The sequence below is a fragment of the Zeugodacus cucurbitae genome, chromosome 4, assembly GCF_028554725.1.
Source record: "Zeugodacus cucurbitae isolate PBARC_wt_2022May chromosome 4, idZeuCucr1.2, whole genome shotgun sequence".
NCBI classification, from domain to species: Eukaryota; Metazoa; Arthropoda; class Insecta; order Diptera; family Tephritidae; genus Zeugodacus; species Zeugodacus cucurbitae.
In genome coordinates this window covers 33,598,980-33,624,058 of record NC_071669.1, presented here as the reverse complement: position 1 = coordinate 33,624,058, position 25,079 = coordinate 33,598,980, and the positions used below count along the sequence as shown (strand labels likewise).

At 34.1% G+C, this 25,079-nt stretch overlaps 1 protein-coding gene and 1 long non-coding RNA gene across 2 annotated transcripts; both read right to left on the bottom strand.

Moving 5' to 3' along the window:
• Positions 1-311: 311 nt before the first annotated feature.
• Positions 312-22,054, bottom strand: LOC105218668 (ubiquitin-conjugating enzyme E2-22 kDa). The gene is made up of 5 exons (XM_011194398.3): positions 21,822-22,054; positions 19,242-19,394; positions 4,859-4,941; positions 586-749; positions 312-533 (listed from the first exon to the last, which is right to left on the bottom strand). The coding sequence occupies exons 1-5, from the start codon at positions 21,882-21,884 to the stop codon at positions 397-399; spliced, it is 600 nt and encodes a 199-aa protein (XP_011192700.1). The 5' UTR covers positions 21,885-22,054; the 3' UTR covers positions 312-396.
• Positions 22,055-22,664: 610 nt separating this feature from the next.
• Positions 22,665-23,652, bottom strand: LOC114804761 (uncharacterized). The gene is made up of 4 exons (XR_003752879.2): positions 23,513-23,652; positions 23,099-23,449; positions 22,867-23,037; positions 22,665-22,802 (listed from the first exon to the last, which is right to left on the bottom strand). It is a non-coding gene; the product is annotated as an uncharacterized LOC114804761 (long non-coding RNA).
• Between the last annotated feature and the right edge of the window lie 1,427 nt (positions 23,653-25,079).

Sequence of the window (25,079 nt, the reverse complement as noted above, 5' to 3'; positions counted from 1 at the left end):
CTTCTTGTTTTCGTAAATTTAAAATTCTTTAAAAAAAATTAAAAATTTGTAGGGTGTTTTAATACATAATTTTTTGATACACCTCAATAGTAGAAAAAAATAGTATTCAATTTTAAAAGCGTGATCTAGATATTTTACGGTTTAAATTTCTTATGAAATACGTTCTTTTCCGTAACAAAGACAAAGGCTAAAGACTGGCTCTAAATGATTAATAATAATTTCAAATTGTGTTTAACACAATAAATTCAGATTTAAGTAATAGGTTTTAAGCAAACGTTTTCTATAATACGAATAATTATTTTTAAATAAAATAAAAATAATTCAAACCCTGCTAAACAATATTTTTTATAAATTCTTATTTCCATAAAATTTGTATTTTTATAAATAAACAAGAAGCTAGCTAAACAAGCTCTCTGTCGCCTTTTCCAAATCCCAGTTTTCTTTTGACAAAACAGCCCGCGCATCATGCTCATCAATTCCCATATCTTTTAGGCGTTGAATTTTCGTATCACACTCAGTAAATTTGTGTGGACCTTTAAATTATAGACATTGTATATAGTAATCTCATAAATATTTTTTATTTACCTCCAGCATATATATTTGTCCAATGCTTAGCCGTCATAAGAAACAATTGATATTTATCTTTATACTGGTATGCTACTACTGCGTCTTGTGGATCATCAGGCTCTGCAGCAGCCAACAAAGCTTGAAGGGAGAGTAAAACAGTCCGCAAAGTCATTGCAGCGGCCCTATAAAAATTAACAATCATCACACATATCACCACATAAATATCATTAAATATAAGTATTTGCCTATGAAAGAAGCAGATTAAACACAATCGCACTTTTGGATTAGTTTGTTTGTATGATATTATTATTTACTAGTAATTACATCACATCACAACTTTAATTTTAATCATATTAAAATATTTAAGGCATTTAAGATATTTAAGATATTAAAAAAAAAAAACAAATATTTCACAGCAAACAAAACATGAAACGAAGTAAAAAATATTATAAAATGTAAGTTTTTCAGAGAGTATTAAACCCTTAACCCTTTTATGCCCTTATTCTCGTTATTTAAAAATTTTTGGACCAAAATAATTGTTTTATTTAAAAAATACATAAAACGACACACCAGAAATTATAATATACCCAAAACGAGAGTTAGAGCAGCGCACAGAGAAATTTAGACGTCTTAAAGTTGCGATCAAAGGATAAAACACTTTTATATATTACTTAAATAGAATTAGAGAACTCTGGCATAGCCGATGTTATTGTTGTTTCCGACTGCATGAAAGTATATGTACAACTATGTATGTACAACTGTGTTCGAAATTAAATAAGCAAAAGTGAGCCATTAATTTTTTTTTACAATGATATTTGATGTTCATGGAGTACCGTTATATTTTTTGTTTTTTTTTTGCTGTATTTAAAAGTAGCAATGCAAACGAAATGGGCATATTGCTTTAAATAATTTGATTGAAATGCGAAAATCTAAATTGAAGTCAATTGATACAATAGTTCTTTAGTGAATACATCACTCTTTAGATTAGAAAACTTACTTTTTTTTACGAAAATGGGGTATGTGAATACATCGCTTTTTAGATTAGAGAACATATTTGTTTTACGAAAATGGGGTGTGGCGAAAAGTTTTCTAAATAAGAATGAAATATTTATAAAAAGAGTCTTGGCGGAAGGAAAAGCTTACAAGTTTATCGAAGATTTGTTCGGATGTTTTTTTCTTTCAAAGACGCATTAAAACCCAAAAATGGAAACCAAATCCTGAAAATTGTTTTTTTTTCCGAGGACATCAACAGTATGTATGTATGAAGACCAGAAAAAACTATTATTAATCATAGCTGAAATTTTAATTTCCACACTTTCTTTTTATTTAAACAAGTGATTTATGCTATTTTCTAAGGAAACCAATTTTCTTGTAAGCTTGATTATAGGTAAATAATATAAAATAACAACGAACTATAATAAAAATCAATTACATAATTTCTTTTTCATTAAATAAATTTTTGGTCATTCCACTGCTATTTTAGGAATGTTTGAATGTCGCATTAATTCGACAGCTAATTAGAGATCGTTCCAATCCTTTGGATCTTCCACTTGTGAAGTACGCTACGAATTAAAATGTTGTTATTTGTTATTTTTAATATATTTTGTAAATTTTCAAATAGATTTGAAAGATATTTCGGTATATAAAACAAAGCATTTATTTGCATACTTGTTGGACGCAATTTAAATCCATCAACCGATCAACTGATGTCCCTCCAATTATGAAGATTTGCGCAGCGCTATGATTATTTGCTGAAAGAATAATCGTCCCTATTCCCGTTGTCGTTATCGTTTTAAAACGACTTAAGAACGCCTATTTGGCATTCCTGTTGGCGTTAACGACATTTATCGAAAATAAATTGAGATTCCCCAATTTGAAACGACTATAGAGACGACATAGAAACAGTCGTTTTTTGTCGTTGCTATAATTGTGAGCGACATAGAAACGACGCGGTTGTTTGAAGGAATATTTAAAGTGAAGATGAAAATTCCAAATCGGAAACAGTTTGAAAATTTAATTTCTGAAATGGAAAAATATCCTGCATATGCCAAGGACTTTAGAAAAGGGATAAATCCTTTAAATTTCGATTTTTTGGGAGGGATATTTTTTTTCTAAAAAAAAAAACTAAATCCATTCCACCGCCATCTCGCGTCGGAAATTGTTGGCATTAATAAAATTGCATTTTTATATCTAAGAGTATATTTAAGATATGAAAGGTCTTAAAATTCAAAACGAAGAAAAAAATAGAACTCCAACAAGACGAGGAGTTAATAAACAGATACCCATGTCTCCTTTGGCTGTGTTCGGTAGAGTAGTCGGATTAGCCAGAAGCAAGGAGCATAAGACGATGGAAGTATAACATATTTTAGAAGAAAGTTTGGAGACGTAGATGTCACCACTACTTCTTTTAAAAAATCAAACAAAGTTGGAAGACTAACATTGTTGCACGTAAGCACAATAATTACAGTGATAACGTTGTTTAGAGTCTATAGAGAATAGCGTAAAATCCATTAAGGACTGCTTTAAAAATGTGTCTCGTTACATAAGAAAGAAATTTTTATATGGGAAAAGAGCTCCTTAAAGTATACTATATAAAATATGTAGACAAATTTCGATAACTGTTCTTAGGCGTTACGATATACTTCAAGAATACCAATTTAGGAACGAAACGACGATAAGAACGACGACGACTATTAAAACGACAACGACAACGGGAATAGGGCCGAATAGCTATCAGAAAGGCCAAGGGAATGACTTCGGAATTTCACAACTTAAATACAATGTCAGTGACCAGTTACCACATTAATGCAACAGAAAATATGCCCAAAACATATAAAATTTAACATATGTAAGTGAATAAGAGCAATCAAACAGAATTTCCTGGTGTAATCCGATGTATGAATGGAACACATGTGCACATTTCAACACCTGCAACATCTGTATAATAATATCTACATCTACAGCAGTAAATCTTACAAATTGTTAAAAATAAAGGATTATTAAAATATTAGCTTCTGCCATTCTTTTCCAGTACTATGTGGTGACCTGAATCTATTTGTTTCGGCATTAAAGCCTTTCCATTGTACCTCCGGATGGTTTTGCATTTATTTGAAATAATATTTAAAAAGCAACTCATTCAATTATATATTAATGTAAATTTATTTTTTTATTTGTATTTACAATTTCTTCGCCATCTCAATTTATATACTGCTTTACTCAAAACTACAATCTATAATGAAGAAACTGGTCTTGATCAGTAGCGTGTTTTGACATATAATGAATTAGGATAATGACAATAGCGTTTAGAAATCAAATTTCATACAAATTTCCTTCCGTAAATCGAACTTTTTGACCAGGACATAATACAAAATTTAAAATTTTACTATCGAGGCAGAATTTTAAAAGAGTCCCTCTATATCGTATGGTGGCGAACAAAAAATATGATATTACACTTATTTGGATACTATAATGAGGATTGATAGTAATAGATAATATGCAAGAAAGCCAGTAGCCTCTCGAATGTATTTTTCGGGCTACGATAGCCTGAAGGTGACTGGACTAAGGCTATATACATAATATGGGTGTAAATTATAGGCTGAGCATAAGCAGACGAAAAAGAATGTACTAAAGCTTTTTCTTTGGCATACAATTTACCCTTTTTGAATTATGTCGTTATTTGTGAAAAAATATAAATCAATTTCGGTGTCATGATTTGGATGTGTCGTTATTGCGAAAAAAAACAACATGGACAATTATATTACCTTTTCACAAATATCTTTGCAACACAAAATATGTCGATCTTTCTGAAAAAAAAACCAACTTCACCCTATGACAATATGTTCAATAAGGTCACATTCTTATTTCACGGTTTATTTTTCTACGCATCAGAATGAAATTTGTATACAATATGGACGATGAAATTGCGCACATTTCTGCATAATCAACTGAAAAATTGTGTTTTTTGAGTTATGACACTATTCGCGTAAATGAGCGATATGTGCATTTTAGAGCATGGCTTTCAAAAATAATAAACTATAAAGGTTTTTAAGATGTCAGTGATAACTGTAGTTAAAATAAATTAGTATATTAAAATGTCTCATATTCATATATTAAAATGAATCGTGTACTGTGTTTATTAATGAGAATTTTAGATTAATTTGTCTCAAATGCATTATTTTTTAATGTTTTATGTTATATTAGATGTTATGTTGCTATATTATTATAATGTATTTCATTCGAGCGTTATATTGTATTTCTAATGCACTTTTTCTATAAACTTTTCCATACTAACCAATTGTCTTTCAAAATATCCAAGCAAATTGCTCCAGTAACCGAAGAGATATTTGGATGCCAGATTTTTGTTATAAATCGGACCTAAAAATTAATTGGAAACAGTCAAAAAAATTATAATATAATTTAATATATATAATAAACTTTACATAATTTATAAAATAACTTATAAAATTGATTACCAACATTCATGTCGCTTATTATACTCTCGCAACATGATTCACAGAGTGTAATCTGCCTAATCATTGATTCCGCAGGGAATTCGATTTCGATACGATAAGAATTTTCGATCGCAAACTTTTATGCAATCATTGATTCCTTCGATAAACTGCTTTGCCACGAAAGCTGAAACAACATAGCTCGCGAATGCGAAAAAATGCGCTTGACTGCGTATATTACGAGCACCTCCATAAATGCGCTTTTGAATGCGTTGATAGCTGTGCACAAGGTGATACACATATACACTTTTTATTTCCGAGTTTGAAAACGAACTAAATAACATGGACGGCGATTTTAAATTTTAGTGATTTTTATAAGCAGTGTACATAGAATACCTCGAATTAAGCAACGGAAGGAAAATTTAAACTGCCAACCTTGTTTATTAAAACTTTATCCCTCGTTATCTTAAAAAATTATTTTAAATATTTGATAAATATATTATTAAAAAATTAATGGATATTATATTTCACAAAATACTTATATTGTAGCGAAGAAAACGAGCTTAAATAATTAAAACACACAAGATAGTAACATAATGTTGGTTGCTATTCTTAAGAATGTGAAGGTTGTTGTGTTTTCGCATGAAAGTTTAAAATTTTCAACTTCTGTGCGTTTTCGAATCCGAGTTCGAATTTCGGAGCGTTGGTTGCGAAAACATGCACTCAACTGTCAAACGTTCGCATTCGCGAACTATGTAGTTTCCGCTAAAGTGAAAACGTAAAACTGTCGACCTTTGTCTCCAAATTGGCCAAGTTTGATAAATTAAATTTTCAGTGCTTTTTATTTCGTTAAAAAGTTTAAAACCTTCGAGTGAACTTAAAGTTATTAAGCTGAAGGACATACCCCCTGTTTTAGATATGCGTTATACGTTTCTGACATTTTTTTGGTTACATACATAAAATCAGTTTAAAAATATCAATAAAATATTTTAATGACCCATAATATAATATATACACGTGATGCCTTTACACATTTTCTCCCATCCAGTTTTGTCTGGGTTTGGAGAGCCTACACCGTTTAACTACTCAAAAGCTTTGTGACATCACATTTCAAAATTTAGGGCATTATCGTTTTCCGCTCTGCTGCGCTCCTGGGTGCTAGTTCAAAATGTGGCAACTTGTGGCAAGGAGGGGGGGAGGGGTTAAAAAGTCCTTAAATTCGTGTGACGTAATTTATGGATGGCCCCTAATCTAGTTCGTCATCAGTAATTGTTTACAGAAAAACTTCCAAATGGTTTATTTCTTCTAAATTTCCGCAACTCACTCACCAACGGATAGATTTCAATCAAAACTTTCGATTTTCCAGATTCAATGATTTCGAAATTAGCGACATCTATTAGCAGCGAAATTTATTTTATAAAGTCGGTTCAGTTCGATCGAAAATGTTATTTTCGATACGGTTCCAATGATTTCAACGTAAAATGTTTCGATCGAAACGGATTCAATGATTATCCCAATAATTAAAAAACTAAGTGAGAGAAAGAAATCGAAATAAAATATTATGTCGTACTAACCGGATGACGTATAAAACGAATATTTACATATGTATGTAATTATATATTATAAGTGCGAAAGTGTGATTTTCCTATTTAGGTAAATAAAACATGTTGTAGGAATCAGTTACATATGTTTATTTTAATTATTCTTATATGCACACAAATAAGTAGTACATACCAAATTACAACCATAGGTACGTAATGTACTGTAATACTGTCACTAACGTAGGAAATCTGATATTTGGCTTTGTTTTCGACAGACTTTTGTTCGGTAGTCAGAACTTCGGACAGCATTGTGGGTTCGTGACATCATTGTTTTGATATGGTCATCATCAAAGTTAGTCTGAACAAATACATTAAGCGTTTCCGCAGCCTTCAGAGCTTCCGATACACTCAAGGTTGGACAAAACTCTGGTTCGTCATCATCAGCGCCGCTATCTTTGCTATTCGCGCCGTCGGCGATGATATTATCCACAATGTTTTCATCAGACGGCTCTTCACAAGTGGCGACAGCATCATCGACACGCGCGTATTGTTCAAAGTCCTCGTTTGTTATGGGTAACTAATGCTTATCAATAGCCTTCGCACAAATGCTCAGCGGTACGTCGTATTCCCCGGTCGCGCTGAAGCTTAAACCACTGTAACAATGCCTTATCCAACTGCTCATGAGTAAAAGTTCTTACACGTTTGCATTTCAAAACATTGGCATTAAATAGCGGCTCGATCTTGTAATTATTCATCTTTATTGTGGATATTGTAGAATGAGATACGCCAAATTCCTTTGCGAGGGTCGCGTTTGATTCACCAGCTTCTAATCTGTGTAATATTGCACTCCTTTCTTCAATTGTAAAACACTTTCTCTTCACAGAACTCATTTTATGGCGCTTTATGAACTTGTCATAACAGGTGACAAACACTAACTGTGATTTACGCGCGCCAATAAGGAGATTTGAATTGAAGCGCGTCGTTTTAAACGGACGAATTATCGTAAAAAATGTCGCTATAAACGGTTTGTCGCTCAAACCGGAGTCGCACTAAACGGTTACATTTTCTCAGTATGTAACTATTAAACCGAACTTGAGTAAATAATATCGACGCTAAAAACGGTTAGTCGTTATAAGCGACGTCGTTATAAATGAATTCTACTGTAATTATAAATATTCCGAAGGAACATAAGGAATGTTCACAATGGGCCTCCTAAAGGCCTAGGTGAGTCATTTAACAACCACTTTACCTACCTTTACCAACATAATGTGCTGAACACATAGAAGACGACAAGAGACGAGCGACATCTGTCAAATATTAAAATACACGCGTTCTTATGGGCACAGATTTTTTGACAACAGCACGACTACGCGACAACAGGCTTGTAGTTGTCGTTGTCGCCAAATTAGGAATGTTTCTAATTTTGCCGACGACAATGGCTGCCACTAACATGTGAAATGTAAAATTATTCAAAGTTCTCACAAGTATGACGTTATTTTGCCAGCAGAAACGTAAAATAGCTTTGGTATATCATTTATAATAACAATCAATTATTTAAAACAAATAAATCGCCAATTTTTACATTTTTTGCATAATAATTTCACTTTAAACTAAATATGTAAATTTTATTGAAGTGAAAGATGTTAGTACGGCAACAATGAAATTGCTGTTTGATATGTCGCTGCCGTCTTCAAAATGTTCAAGACGCTGGCTTCAAAGCGACATTTGTGGTCATCTGTCGCTACGTCGTGTCGTGTCGTCGTCTTTGTGTTCAGCACTTAAGGAATGATATGTGAAGAATTCATATGGTATAATAGAGCAAGTGGGTAATAATGTAATGTTGTCGTGCTAGGAATCTGTGAATCACAAACGAAGTATGAACCCAATATAACTAATGTGCAAATTATTATATTGGGTATATAGTTGAAAGGTATGGATTCCACAAAATATTAAGTTAAGGTGCAAAATTTAAGATTTACAAAGATACTTCATATTTAATTATAATATTCGGTATATGCATAAACCTTTTGAAGACATATCAGTGGTAATACATATAGTAAAATTTAACTTCAGTTAACAGTCGTAACCGTGTTGTTGCATTTTTACGGTCGCATTTTTTTTTCTTTCTCTCGCTAGTGCTGTTGTTGAGCATCTGCAATTCTAGCGGTATCTGTGCTATAACGCCACTTTACAGTTGTTTACAAAGAACTTTTTTTTTTTTTTTTATTGTCAATTTCTCGTTGTGACTATTTCTTATTGTTAACTTGTGCTACATTCATACAGTTTTGCATACATAAAAAGTAATAGTTTTCACAATGCCCCTGGGGCCAACAATCTGGGTGATAATAGGTTTGCCCTATTATCCACAGCCCAGAAGACTAAAAGAAAAAAGCCTGAACAAACAACGTTGGACCAATTTCCGGAACTCCCGATAACAAAGAAGGATGACCCCAAATACCTCGTCATTAAGTCGCGGGATGCCAGTAAACCTATTACATCCATCTCCTGCTTTGCGATTTATAAAGGTATTCAATCTATCAGTAAAGATATTAACAACATTTCGTCACTTCGCGATGGCAACCTACTCCTCCTTGTAAAAAATCAAAAAATTGCTGATAAATTCCTTTCCACTACGAATCTACCCGGTGCAGGCGCTGTTGAAGTCGCTCTTCACAGCACCCTTAACTCAGTCAAGGGCACAATTTATGCCCCCTTTATTTGCCAACTTAGCGACGATGAAATAATCGAACGTCTCAAGGAACAAGGTGTCTCTGCAGTCCATAAGTTTAACAAATTGGTTAAAGGCGTTCGTGTACCTACTGGTGCCGTATTATTAACATTCAATAAATATACACTTCCTAACAGAATTGATGTAGCCTGGAGAACCCTAGATGTCCGTCCGTACTACCCTAATCCTATGCGCTGCAAAACTTGTCAGCTATTAGGACACACCGCTAAACACTGCCAAAAAACTCCTTCCTGTGTCATTTGCAACCTTCCTCCTAACCACCCTTCACCTTCTGATTGCACCAGAGTTTACTGCGCTAACTGCGCCGGGGAACACCCCTCGTCCTCTAATGCTTGCCCTAAATTTATTCAATCGAAAGAAATATTAAAGATTAAAACTATACACAAATGCACCATGCGGGACGCCATTTCTATGTATAAAAATCAACTTCCTTCCACCCCATCCCCCTTCTCCTTTGCCAACGTGGCAAAAATCCAAACCAACACCGATATAAATACAAACTCAAAAAATCCTAATAACAAAGATAATACTTCAATATCAAAAAATTCTAACCTTAATAATAACGCAACAACAACAAAAGCTAACAACGTATCATCCTCCACCATCAATCCATTGCATCACATAGAACTTCCAGAAACTCCAAAGAACTCCCCTCTTCAATACCCCTCTCCCTTGAATTCTTCCCCCTCCCCATCTTTCTCTCCACTTTCTCACATCCCATCGCCCGCCTCACACACCTTATCTCCCCTGGCATCTTTTGCCATCTCTCCTCTTGCTCATAACACCAATCCAACTTCCTCCTCCCTTTCATCTCCTTCACCCTCGTTGATGGAACAATAAATCCCCTTACCTCACATTATTATTTTTTTATCCATGTTATCAATCCTTCAGTGGAATATCAACGGATACTTAAATAACTACATCGAACTCGAACTTTTAATTAAAATATTCAACCCCTCAGCAATTTTATTAAATGAAACTCATCTTGCCAACAATATTGTAGCTCATACCCCCAAGGCATATATAGGTTATTTTTATAACCTCCCCAACAATACCACCAGCAAACAGGGAATAGCCATTCTTATCAACAGAAAAGTACCACATAACACCCTCCCCCCTACTCCTTCAAACATCTCCTCCCTCTCCATAGAAATTCTTTCTCCTAACAAACTCATCATTATTTGTGCCTATTCCCCTCCTAATGAATCATTCACTTTAAGTGATATCTGTTATCTCGTCCCGTCTTGTACTACCCCTTTCTTACTGGCCGGTGATTTTAACGCTTGGAGCCCCCTTTGGGGGTCTCCCTCTGCTAATCCCAAAGGTCGAATTATTGAAGATTTTATACTTGGTTCTAACTGCATTGTTCTTAATGACGGTTCCCCCACCCACTTTTCCACTCACTCTTCCTTTACACATATTGACCTATCGCTTTGTTCCTCATCCCTACTCACTAAAACCGAATGGCTCCGGATTGATGACCTACATGGTAGCGATCACTTCCCCATTCTTTCTAAAATTTCCTCTCCCCATCATGCATCCCGGTTTAAAACTAGAGTACACTTTAAAACAGACTTGGCTGATTGGGATAAGTTTGAACATTTCTGCGAATCTCTTTCCTGTCTTTTCCCCATTTCGTCCAATGTCCATCAGGAGTCCTCACGTATTCAAAAAATTATCCGTTCTGCAGCCAATTATTCCATACCTCAGTCCTCCTCTAAATCACTCAAACCTGCACCTCGTTGGTGGAATAGTGAACTTTGTGCGTTTAGACAACAAAAACAATTTGCTTGGCACCAATTTAAGCGCACTCGCTCAAATGCTAACTTGATGCAATACAAAAAATCTAATGCGATTTTTCGTCGTAAGGCGAAAGCTGCTAAAGTACTCTGTTTTCAAAAGTTCACTAGCGAAATCAATTCCTCTTCTAACCAAAAAAAGATCTGGGCTGACATAAGGAGACTGTCTGGTTTAACCTCCTTTTCTCCGATTTCTCTCCTCACTTCTCCTCGTGGCAACCTACTATATCCGCAAGATATAGCCTTAGAATTTGCGCTTCACTTTTCCAACGTTTCCTCGGATTCCAGTTTTTCTCCTGAATTTTCCTCCAGCAAACTGTCCATTCTCTCCTCCCCTTACCTTCCTCCCTCGAACTTGTCTTCTTCAGCTAGGTTTTTAGATTCTGATATATCCATTTTTGAACTCCTCTCTGCACTCACTGTAGTTAAAGGCAAAACCCCAGGGATTGATAAAATATCCTACCCTATTATTAAACACCTCCCTCCCTTCCTGCTATCCCGTCTAATTAATCTTTATAATAACATCCTTCGGACAGGCAACTATCCTCTTCTTTGGAAAACCAGCGCTGTCATTCCCATTTTAAAACCTGGTAAGCCCCCCTGCGAAGTCAATAGTTATCGGCCTATATCCCTCCTACCTTGCTTAGGTAAACTTATGGAGAAAATCATTGCTATCAGGCTATCCTGGTATGCTCAATCTAACAATCTTATTCACCATAACCAGTTTGCATTTAAGAAGGGGCAGGGGACGTTAGATGCTCTTCTGCATCTTGACCAATTTGTCTCCGATGCATTATCCCACAAAAATCATGTGTCGATTCTTTCACTTGATTTTTTAAAAGCTTTTGATCGTATTGGTATACACGTGGTATTAAGGCAGCTCAGAAAATGGAAAGTCGGCTCACATATATATAACTTTGTTAAATCTTTTCTCACTAAACGTAAAATTAGTGTACTTGTTTCTAATGTCCGATCCTCTATACTTCCTCTTGATAATGGAACACCCCAAGGTTCCCCCCTTTCAGTCATTCTTTTTATTATCGCATTTGATGAAATCAGTACAATTTTATCTGACTTCCCTAATATCAGTCACCAAATCTATGCTGATGATTTAATATTATTTTCTAATGCCTCCGATTTGTCCGTTGTTACGTCTTCCTTTTCTAGAATCTTATCCCTCTTAATCCACTGGTCTGGTTCTTCGGGCACGTCAATTTCTTCCTCTAAATCTAAGTTATTACATATTTGCAAGAAACATCATTGTAATACACCCACACTTACCGTTAATAATATAAATTTAATCTGTACACATAGTTTTAAGTTCCTAGGCTTAATATTAGACTCTAAGTATTCATTTAAGCAACATTGTCAATATGTAAGAAAAAGACTATTTGTTAACTTAAACATAATCAAGTATCTTTCATGTAAGCGCTCACTCATTGGCCCGGCTCTACTGGTAAAGGTCACCAAAGCTCTCATCTTATCAATAATTAATTACGGCTTAGAAATATATGGACACCATTCAAAAAATCATATTAAGCTGCTTGCCGCTCCGTATCATTCTGCTGCCCGTCGTTCAATTCGTGCGTTTCCAACATCTCCGATAAAAAACATATTGCCTGAATCTGGACTTCCTTTTTTAAAAGACATTATTGTAGACAGCTTATATAAACTCTATCCTAAGCTCGTAATCAATCCCAGTTTTATTCTGAAAAAGGATTTCCACTCAGCTCTGACACGTATACGATCGCCAAAGATTCAATCATCGTTATACAAATGCGCCATATTTGTTAAAGAAAATGAGTTACCGCATAAAATAGCTTTACCCTGGAATATCAAACACCCCCCGTGGCGTGTGAATGAATCATTTGTTTCCGATTTAGTTCAACTACGAAAGAACAATACTTCTAGCAATGTTTATAAAGCCCACTTCCTGAAAGTAACAGCTCCTCTCAAATCAGCTGGTTGGAAACTCCTATTCACAGACGGATCAAAAGGAACTCACACCTCCTTCGCTGCAGTTAGTGAAGATGATAACCCTATTTCGTATGGCCTGCTATTTTCCTTCTGTTCAATATTTACAGCTGAAGCTACCGCAATTCTTAAAGCTGTTCAATACTCAAAGCTAGGGAAATCTACAGTAACTAACTTGCTTGAATTTGTAAACCATGTGTCAATGGGTTTTAGGGATAATAAGAATACTGATGTTATATATACAGACTTTAGTAAAGCATTCGATAGAGTAAACCACTCAATTCTTTTGCAAAAACTGAATCTTCTTGGTTTTCAACCAAGACTTCTTGAATGGGTATCCTCATATCTTACAAACAGAAAACAACAAGTTTTATTTAATAATACTTTATCCGATTCAATTAGTGTCACTTCAGGGGTTCCACAGGGTAGTCATCTCGGCCCGATTCTGTTCTTGATGTTCATCAATGATATACCTTCAGTAATTAAGTTTTCAGAAATTTTATTATATGCGGATGATGTAAAACTTTTTAAATCATATACTTCTCATAACGAAAGGACTGAGTTGCAATCGGATTTAAATAATTTAGTTACTTGGTGTCACAAAAATGATATGCCACTGAATCTTAAAAAATGTAAAACGATGTGCTTTTCCCGTAGAACTGTTGATCTGCCTCTTCGGGCACGTCAATTTCTTCCTCTAAATCTAAGTTATTACATATTTGCAAGAAACATCGTTGTAATACACCCACACTTACCGTTAATAATATAAATTTAATCTGTACACATAGTTTTAAGTTCCTAGGCTTAATATTAGACTCTAAGTATTCATTTAAGCAACATTGTCAATATGTAAGAAAAAGACTATTTGTTAACTTAAACATAATCAAGTATCTTTCATGTAAGCGCTCACTCATTGGCCCGGCTCTACTGGTAAAGGTCACCAAAGCTCTCATCTTATCAATAATTAATTACGGCTTAGAAATATATGGACACCATTCAAAAAATCATATTAAGCTGCTTGCCGCTCCGTATCATTCTGCTGCCCGTCGTTCAATTCGTGCGTTTCCAACATCTCCGATAAAAAACATATTGCCTGAATCTGGACTTCCTTTTTTAAAAGACATTATTGTAGACAGCTTATATAAACTCTATCCTAAGCTCGTAATCAATCCCAGTTTTATTCTGAAAAAGGATTTCCACTCAGCTCTGACACGTATACGATCGCCAAAGATTCAATCATCGTTATACAAATGCGCCATATTTGTTAAAGAAAATGAGTTACCGCATAAAATAGCTTTACCCTGGAATATCAAACACCCCCCGTGGCGTGTGAATGAATCATTTGTTTCCGATTTAGTTCAACTACGAAAGAACAATACTTCTAGCAATGTTTATAAAGCCCACTTCCTGAAAGTAACAGCTCCTCTCAAATCAGCTGGTTGGAAACTCCTATTCACAGACGGATCAAAAGGAACTCACACCTCCTTCGCTGCAGTTAGTGAAGATGATAACCCTATTTCGTATGGCCTGCTATTTTCCTTCTGTTCAATATTTACAGCTGAAGCTACCGCAATTCTTAAAGCTGTTCAATACTCAAAGCTAGGGAAATCTACAGTAACTAACTTGCTTGAATTTGTAAACCATGTGTCAATGGGTTTTAGGGATAATAAGAATACTGATGTTATATATACAGACTTTAGTAAAGCATTCGATAGAGTAAACCACTCAATTCTTTTGCAAAAACTGAATCTTCTTGGTTTTCAACCAAGACTTCTTGAATGGGTATCCTCATATCTTACAAACAGAAAACAACAAGTTTTATTTAATAATACTTTATCCGATTCAATTAGTGTCACTTCAGGGGTTCCACAGGGTAGTCATCTCGGCCCGATTCTGTTCTTGATGTTCACCAATGATATACCTTCAGTAATTAAGTTTTCAGAAATTTTATTATATGCGGATGATGTAAAACTTTTTAAATCATATACTTCTCATAACGAAAGGACTGAGTTGCAATCGGATTTAAATAATTTAGTTACTTGGTGTCACAAAAATGATATGCCACTGAATCTTAAAAAATGTAAAACGATGTGCTTTTCCCGTAGAACTGTTGATCTTTCCCCCTATGTAATAAATAACTTCAGTTTAGAGCAAGTTTTTAGCTTTGTTGATTTAGGAGTTAATATGGACCCTAAACTAAATTTTAATTCTCATGTAAATTCAATTGTCTTAAAAGCTAAAGGTGCTCTTAGCTTTGTTAAACGTTGGTCTAAAGAATTTAGTGATCCGTATATTACTAAAATTCTTTTTACAACATTGGTAAGGCCTATATTGGAGTATGGTTCTGTGGTATGGAATCCTAGCTATCAATCCCATTCTGATAAGCTTGAGTCCGTTCAAAAACAATTTTTACTTTTTGCTTTAGGCCACTTACATTGGGATTCAAGATTGAATCTTCCCCCGTTTACTAGTCGTTTAAAACTTATAAATCTTCCCACACTCACTAGTCGCAGAGAAATGCTAGGTATAATTTTTCTAGTAAAACTTCTGAATGGTTTAGTTTGTAGTTCATTCCTTTTGTCTGATATTAAGTTTAATGTCCCATTGCGTTCATCCAGGCAGTTTAGACCATTATTTCTAAAATCTTCTAGAACAAATTTTGAGTTAAATGAACCATTCTGCCGAATATGTCATGATTTTAATTCGCATTCCAGCACATTTGATCCATCTGACTCAATATTTAGCATCAAAAAAACTATTTTGTCTTCTCTTAATAAATAATATTCAGAAATTTTTAACTTTTTGTTTTTATAAATTTTTAAATCTCAGCTGTTGAAATGTTTCTTTCTGTAGCTGAGCAGTTTGAGAACCGGACGCTTAAAAATCTCTTGCCTTTCTAGACTCGGCAAATTCCGCTCGTATGCGGACTGCGCCCCACGCGTCGGTTGGGCGGGAGGAGGGTAATCGTTTGGGTTAATAATAAACCAAGGAAAATATATTATATGTACTGACAGTTTATCCTGCTTTCAAGCTTTAAAAAACAGCAATAACTCCAATTACATCATTTGCGCCATCAGAGACATTTTGATATTGCTCCCACATAAGCTCAGAATTATGTGGGTTCCCAGCCACTCGGGAATAATTGGAAACATGCTTGCGGACTCAATTGCCAAGGAAATGTGTCACTCTCCCACTATAACCTCACCACTTTTCGTTAAGGGCGACATCTACCGGCTCATCGCTCAACTGAGAAGTACCAATTTAGCTGCTGATTGGGTAATTTACAATCACCATTACTCAAGAATTAACCCAAATCGCACGAAACCTAACTTTCCGACCTCTCTGGCAGTCAATCTCATCACTCCGTACATCAGACTCTGCATTGGGCACACTATTATTACCAATGCACACCTTCTGGTTGGCAGTCGCATCAGCCAATGTCCCTTTTGTGAGTCAACGGTTAGTGTGCTACACCTTCTCGTTTTTTGTCCCGCTCTGGACAGCCTCAGACTTATAAACTTTAACAACGATGATCCTATTCAGCTTTTAATGAACCCTACTATTAGCAACATATCTAAAATTTACAATTATCTGAAGGATACAGATCTCCTTCGATGTATTTAAACTAGTTTCTATTTTTCCCACCAGTCAGCCGAAAGCCTATGATGCTAGCGCTGCGTACTTTAGTTTATTTAATAATTTGTTTATTATGTAAGCTTTAATAAAATAAAATAAAATAAAAAAACTTCAGTTAAATTTTGTTGAGATTTGGCAAGTCATATATGAGATGTGAAACTTCACCCAAATGTCAGCGTTCACTCCCTTTATAGTATACATATACAGAGGTAGGTAGTCAAAATTATTTACACATCAAACGTTTTTTTTACAAGTTTCACAGAAAAAGCTTTGGCTTGTTGTTGTCGCAGGGTAACAATATGCTGTGTTGTTATAAACCTTGATCTATTCCTAAGAGAATGAAGTCAGTTTGAACTAAGGACTCGCAGTAGTCAAAAGTATTTACACACATTTTTTTTTGCGTCAGAATTATTTACACACCGCGATTTAGCCTTTATTCTTGGATTTGATTTAAGCAAGAGTAGTTATTGGCATCTATTGCATTCATAACTAACTAACAAAGCCTCAAAATATAAAACTTGGAAAATAAAAAGCCGAAACCAAAGGAATTATGTATTATAACTAGATAGGAGGCTGTTACTAAGTTTAAGACTGGTGTTTCGGTTTCGGAGTTAGTAAAAATTTATAGAATTTAAAGGAATACTGTTTATAATGCTATTAAAAAGAAGGAGACGAACAAATACAAGAATGATTTAATTAGAACTGGACAGAAACCTGTCATAATTCTAAGATAATGTATAAGATTAGTAGGAACTGTCACACAAAATCCCACAATTAGTCCTGTTAATATTGCAGCAGCATCGAATCAGCATATTGCATGAACTGTCAATGATGCTACACTGTTCAGGACCTTAAAAAATAAATAAACATAAATTCCCACGTTGTCCATAAAGTGGTCAATATTTCCGAAACCTAAAAAAGCGATATTCCTCTCATTTGCCTTAAATTTCTTTAGGATGCAAAATATACCTGTAGTGGGCAAATAATTATTAATTATTATTATTAGTTCCAGGACTTCTTTAGTAAACCCTTTATCCATTTACCAAGTGAGAAGAAGAAGAATGCAGTTTGGACGCTAAATAGAGTCGGAGGTGATATTTTGATTTTTTGGGGATGTTTTCCTTACATGAGTTTTGGCGATTTGGTACTAATTTAGGTACCCAAAATCATCCGAATATATAAGAATGCACATGACCATGCCATTGTAGTGGTTAGTCGGCCTTTTCCAACTATTGACTACATTTTACAACAGGACAATGCTCCATTTCATAAAGGATCGTTACCAACAAAACTTTTATCTGAAGCAAATCAAGTTGACCTCCACAGAGTCCCGACCTAAAATTTATTGAAAATATTTGGGTTTCGTTAAATATCAGAGGACAATTGGTATAATAACCGAAAACGCCAAAATTACCGACATTTGGTCTAAATTAACTTAGCGCACAATTGGGTTGAATCAATTCGGACCATAAAGCAGGCTGATATTGATACCAAAGGCAATGTAACCAATTATGAATTTATCGCCTTTGAATAGGAACTTATACTGATAATTAAAATTTTAAAATTATCATTAAATAAGAAGAGGATAATAGAGTTCAAGTTGCGTGTAAATACTCTTGACGCAAAAAAGGTGTGTAAATACTTTTGACTACTGCGAGTCCTGAGTTCATTTGCTTATTTCTCCGTCATATTTCTAGCTATTCTTGCCAAATTGACTTCATAGATCACTCAGGAATAGATCAAGGTTTACAACAACATAGCATTTTGTTGCCCTGCGACAACAACAACAAGTCAAAGCAGTTTGTGTGAAATTTGTAAAAAAAACGTTCGATGTGTAAATAATTTTTACTACCTCTGTATGTATGAAAATGATCTACGCGTAATACAGCGGTCATCATAAGAGAGATGATTAAGCACACATTTTGAAAATTTAACTTTTGGGAATTAATATATTTGAAAATTTATATGTTAGCGTTGAACAGTGAATAATGATATCTATTGCTATTATTGACTGCGTATATGAAGCGTACAAGAATCTGTGAAAATTATAAACCAGACTGTACTGAATGGGTAGCACCAAAAGAGAAGTTGCCCATAATGATTAACCAAAAATTTCCGTGTATATAGAGTTAGCTACGAAACTGTCTCCAATTTAGCACAATTGTGCTATGAAATGGGAATCCCTGATCTAATGTATTATTCTAGTAAATTAGTTTTTAAAAACATCGTGAAATTAGAAATGTTGTACTCTTGTAACATGTTGTAAATGTACAGAAAAAAACGGATATCAGAAAATAATAGAGGTCAAGCCTATAGAAACTGGAACTAAGACTTTAGATTTTAATACAAGACTTCATATATGTTACTCTTAATCATTTAACGGGAAAACCCGATAGATAGATAGATTGCAAATGATATTTCAAAAAAAAAGGAAAAATTAAACTAGTTTGATGAAAATATAAGGCTTGTTGAATGATCATATTTGAATAATATGAAAAAAAACTTCGAATTAAAATTGTATAATTACTTTAGGTGGATTAAATGGATATGTTTCCGGGACTTTAATCTCTAAAACAAATTTGCCACCCTCATATGGCGTGTCCGGCGGACCAGCAATTTCCCCTCGCAGTTCTGTCCAGCTGTCATTAATTAGTTCAATTTTAATAGAACATTGCACAATCTGAAAATAGTTATAAATAAAGCATTGTTAGATAAAATATCAGTGTTTCAAGATAAAGCTACATGTTCAGGTTATTTATCTATTTAGTATTGGAGGGCTGCGGTAATTCATGGACCGATTTGGACTTTAATATATACAATAATATAGATTATTTAAACAATTCAAAGGTACATTTTTTAAAAAGTATTTTATGAAATTGTTAGTTAAAAATTCCGAAAACTCAGCCAATGGTATTTCATATCCATTGGCGTCTAAAAAGAAATGCTCTTGCAGCGGGCAGCATAACTAATTATTGGTTCATCTAACATATAAACCAAAAATATTTCGATAGAACAATTCGTCCAATTTCGTTATTGAACGCAGGAAAAACAAAAATATAAAAATTTGTATTTTTGATAGATATTCAAAAAAAAAAATTGTTTGGTCAAGTTTTCGGCATATATTGGCTCGAAAAAAATAGAAAAAACCCTTTGTCCAACAACTAGATAATGCTATTTCAAAGTGTGCAATATTTGAAGTAATTCGCTTTATAAATTTTCGAGTAATCTTGTCCATCGACTTGCAAAATTTAGTTTTAAGATAAACGCGTTTAAAGTTTTAAATTGAAAATGGCGTGATCCGATGGGCTTCCATCGTCACTTAGGTCTCTTAGACCTTTACTCGTTAGTACTGTATACATATATTAATTTGAAATATACTTATGTATATTATATTACTTTGATTGACAATTTAAAGGAAAAATACAATGATATGTATACCTATTCAAAAAGCTTGTTTAAATAAATACATAATAATATATTAATTACGTTTTTTATCTATTCGTACTGTATGAAATGACCCAATAAAAAGAAAAGCACACAATGGTTACAACAAACGCTTAAATAAGAGAACTTTTAGAAGGCAATTTAAACTGCATAAAGGACTGTGAAATATGCCAAGTCACCTACTTTCACTAGTGAAGAGTTCCAAGATATCATCATGAAGGCATAAATCCCCAAATCTTAAAACAGACGGAATAAATACGTTGATGCTAAAACATATATGATCGATGTAAGATTCCTCAACAAGTTACTCCACTGTCACTGTGGAAAATCGGACGAGTGTTCCCACTGATGTACCTGGGATCAAGTCGAAGGTATAACAATTCTGTCAATTAACAAATTTGGGTGAAACTTTTGATAGTATTAACATTTTCAAGCCGCTAACGGCCGCGATTTGGACCAAATTACATAGTAACAACAAGATACTCAAAGCGCAGCAGTTTCCGCCGAAATATCTCTGCAGTCATATTATTCTTCAAACAACGAACCATTATGGTCCGAATTTGACCATTTACAGTGCCAAATCTCATGACTGGAGTTTGAAGCAGATTGAGTATAAAATTATATTAGATGGGAAACATGCGTAGTTTTGAACCAATATTGTAATGCACCAAATTTGTAATTGACAATTTATAAAACTAGTAGATTTCAGAAGTGCTATCTCCTATGAAAAATCCCTTTTTAAAAAATATTTGATATCTAAGGGTAATTATTTATACGTTATTAAAAATTAAATGAGACGGTACTAGGAGTTCTCAAGAGAAAGGTTTTACCGAAGATTTATGGTCCTTGAACATTTGCAAGGCGAATACCGCAGACAATGGAGCGATGAGCTGTATGAGTTTTACAACATTGTGTATTTCAGCGAATAAAAAGACAGCGGCTATGGTGGCTAGGTTATATTGTTTGAATGGTTGAACGCACTTAAGCCTTGAAAGTGTTCAATTCAGTACCCGCTGGTGGAAGCCGAGGAAGACTTTCACTCCGTTGGAAAAGCCGGCCTGGCTGCACTTGGTATTATCAATTAACGCCAAACAACCAAATGAAAAAAAAATGGTGCGTTGTTGTTAACTCAGCTACAACCGCATATAGTGTCTAAACAATAAATAAGAAGGGACAACTGAGTTCTGATTATCTTAATCTTAAATTGACAATGGTTTCAAGGAATGCAGAAGTCAATATATTTTATTGTTTTCAAACAAACATAGAACTAGCCATTATTTTTTAATTATTCCTCTAGCTTTTGATCTATACGTACTACAATTTTTCTATATTGGACTTTCTTTTCTTACCTGCTTCGAAAAACACTTCAAAGAACTTAACGAAATAAAACGGGATAAAACCGACAGCTATAATTATAAATTGATTCATAACACAAATTGATTCTAATGAAGAGTTATGTGGTAAGATTCTCATCATATTAACCATATCTAAATGCACTAATTATGACAGCTGGTATATTATATGCATTTAATTGTAAAGCATTCTTATGATACCCATTTACTCAATTCATAATTTATATAAAATTAACATAAATTTTCCATGTCACAACTTTGCATACAGATTTAATAGTGCCATCCAAAACAATTAATATTGTCATACTTACTTCCTCACTTCTCATTACTTCTTTGAACTCTCGCTTTATACGAGAAACAGCCATGTTTGCCATTCTGTTGTATCAATTTTAGGATATTCAATAAGGATATATTCCTTTTCAAGGACCGTTTAAAATTACTCAGTTTATAATTTTTGTTAATTTTGACCTTTATAGAATTTTTTTTAATTGTATGAGTTGAAATGTCAAAATCACAAAACTGTTTCTAATCGATAAGTTTAAATAAGGGAACCCTATTTATCGAGTTAGAATTTAAGATGCCAGAAAATAGGAACTTACAGAACAATCTATTACTTAAATATTGTGAAGAACATGTATACTAGAATAAACCCTGCAAGACAGGTACCGGCGAATTCTCCGGTGAAATGCCAGGGAGCGGTACCCGCAGTTTCAATGAAAGTTTCTATGCCATTCTTAAGGGCGAATTGACAAAAGTACCCGAATCGTTCATCCCTTTCTTGCACATTACATTCTTCATTTAGCAATGTATATATACCTCTTGCACCATTTGGAGAATGGTATTGGTACAATCACGGATGAAAGACCCAATACTGCGAACCAAAACTCCACGTGCACTTTCAGTACTGCGACCCACAAAAGCCCAGAAACTATACCCTCTGTTTTCGGTTAGTTCTACCAAAATCCCAAATGAGAATTTAATAACAAAATCATTAATTATATTACATATTTATTGAAAATATCATGCCTTTTAGTTGTTATTTATTATATTTACTTTATACATATATTATCGTACTACACTATATACATATGTATAAAGTAGGTGAAAATGAATATTTGAACAATTTTTGCTATCGGACAAAGGCTGGAGGAAGAGTGGAAAATGTCAAATACCCCGTGCGGTCTGGATGTGTAAGCTGCGCACATTATGTGAGGACTCTTTTGGTTTCTTTCGGAGTTTTTATAAGATCTGTTCTTTCATTAATGTCACTAGTACTAGATTCATCTGGGTTTCTATACAATATAAAGTAAAATTTGAATTTTTATAAAGTTTGTAATAAAAGTTGGTAATAATTACCTTATGTTTCAGGAATTCTAAATCTAACACGGCACCGTTCAAGTCTTAACATCCATGCTCTTGCTGTAGTATTTCCATTGAACTAATTTCGGTGAATTTATGTCCTTGTAAAGCGATACTACAACGTTATGGTTCCTCAATACAAAGTGAAAATGAATCAAAAAAGTCCGCCTAATTAAACATACAAAAAGTTTTTAAATTCCTATGAGCACAAACATTCACTTAAATTTACCCTTTAATTGCTGTGTTTTAGCTGCTAATGGCACGGCCAAGTGCCGGTAAGCTCAAAGATACTGAAACTGCTTTGCCCTCTAGCTCATTGGCAAAGCCCAGTTGACATACGCCATGTCGTTCCAATTCTCGTGCTTGTGTTGACCAAAAGGTTTAATTGCACGCAAAAAAGTGACATTAAACGTAATATCTGGTGTGTGAATGATTTGTGTTCCATGTAGCAGCGTTTGCGTCCATAGTTTTGGATTTGCTTGCAGCACATATTCCCTCGCTTCGAAAATTCTACGCTGCTACAATAAGTGACACCAATAAGTTTGCGTACCTTTAACGCGCCATATTAGGTTTGAAATATCTGTGTGGAAAATTAATTAGAATTTAAGGCAAGATAATATTATTATATTCAACAATTATTTACGTATTAAATGGTTTCGCCATTGATGTTGATCATTGTTGGCGTAGCTTCTATTGTGTGCTTCGAATTGACAGTATTTTGGTTTTAGAAAACTTTTATTTTACGTTTTACTTATTTAAAAATGCGTGCTTCAAAAATTTAAACTTTAATTAGGCTGCAGATCACTGAATTAAATAAAACACGCAAAATAATACTTCACAAGCAGCCATGATATAGCTCAAAACAAAACTTGTTCAAACACGAGAACTTTGGTTGTTTCTTTCTATCATTCAGGGTGCTGTATGAGAGAAGAGTTGAGTTAAATGTTTATGCACATTTTACCCTTTGTTGTGTATGTGTGTATGTAGTGGTGTTATTAAAATTTCTTTGAATGTCCACTTTCACACGGGCAACTTTTGTTGCTAATTCTCGGGCGATTCTCTTTTGCTGTCGCCCCTTGCGTTCACAATTCTTGTTCGACAACACTGTTCGTGTTTTTCTGTCATTCTCTTTCATATAATTTTCTCAACTTCTTGTACTCATCGTTTCCAAGCAAAAAAATATATTTCATTAAGTAATTTTTATCGTTATTCTCAATTTTCTAGCACATTTTAATTATATTATGCATATTTCTCTATGTATTTGCAAATTATATACAAAATTAAATGATTAAATTCAAATTTTCAAATATATTGTAAACATTAATTTTAAAATGTGTGCAAATGCAACACTGTTACGTAGCAGCGAACTGTTACGAATAAGAACACAAAGCGTGTTGCCTGAACACAGCAAACTCGGCGCGATTCTCCTCTCTTCGTCGCCCCCTCTCCTATAAAACTAAGAATTGCCGCGACAAAAATTGCCCGTATGAAAGGGGTCAATGTGTTGGAGTTTCATTACCCATGACTTGCTGGGAACCAGCATCGACATCGAAATCGATAACTTTCCAGATTAATCCAGACATCGATATTCGAAGTTACCAGAATGTTCGAGTGACAATAACTTGCTAACAATCGACTTTATAAAGGCTGTCGGACTGGCAGCAACACACAGTTCCAATTATAGAGTTGCCGAGTAAAGTGCAAGAAGTTATAAGTGAAAAGTTGTAAACTCGTATAACGAGTAATAATGTGTTTAGTTCTTTGAATTAGAAATAAAGATAAAAGAAATCCGTTACATTATGTTAAAACCCATCTATAATAATTAAAGAATTAAATAGGTTGGCTTTAGTTTACTATTCCAGGCTTTCGGGGATAAAATGGGTATGGTTGGCCTTAATCTCCAGATTAAGAATAAATTACATATAGCTGCAGCTGACTTACAATTTTCGAGATAAGCGTTGCCATATTAATGGTCTATAGAAGAATGAAACTAAATAAAAATAATGGATTTTAAACCAAATACTGAAACTGCAATCGTATGATAGGTAATGAAAAATATTTAATAAGATCATGCAGAAGGTAGTTCTACGCAAAAGAACTTGTCATTCTTTTTGATAATCGGTGTTGGCTCGACCAGTATTATTTCTTTAAGGGGTCCGAGGCCGCCAATGCAGAAAGTAGTTCTTCCCGAAAGAACTTGTCATTTCCAT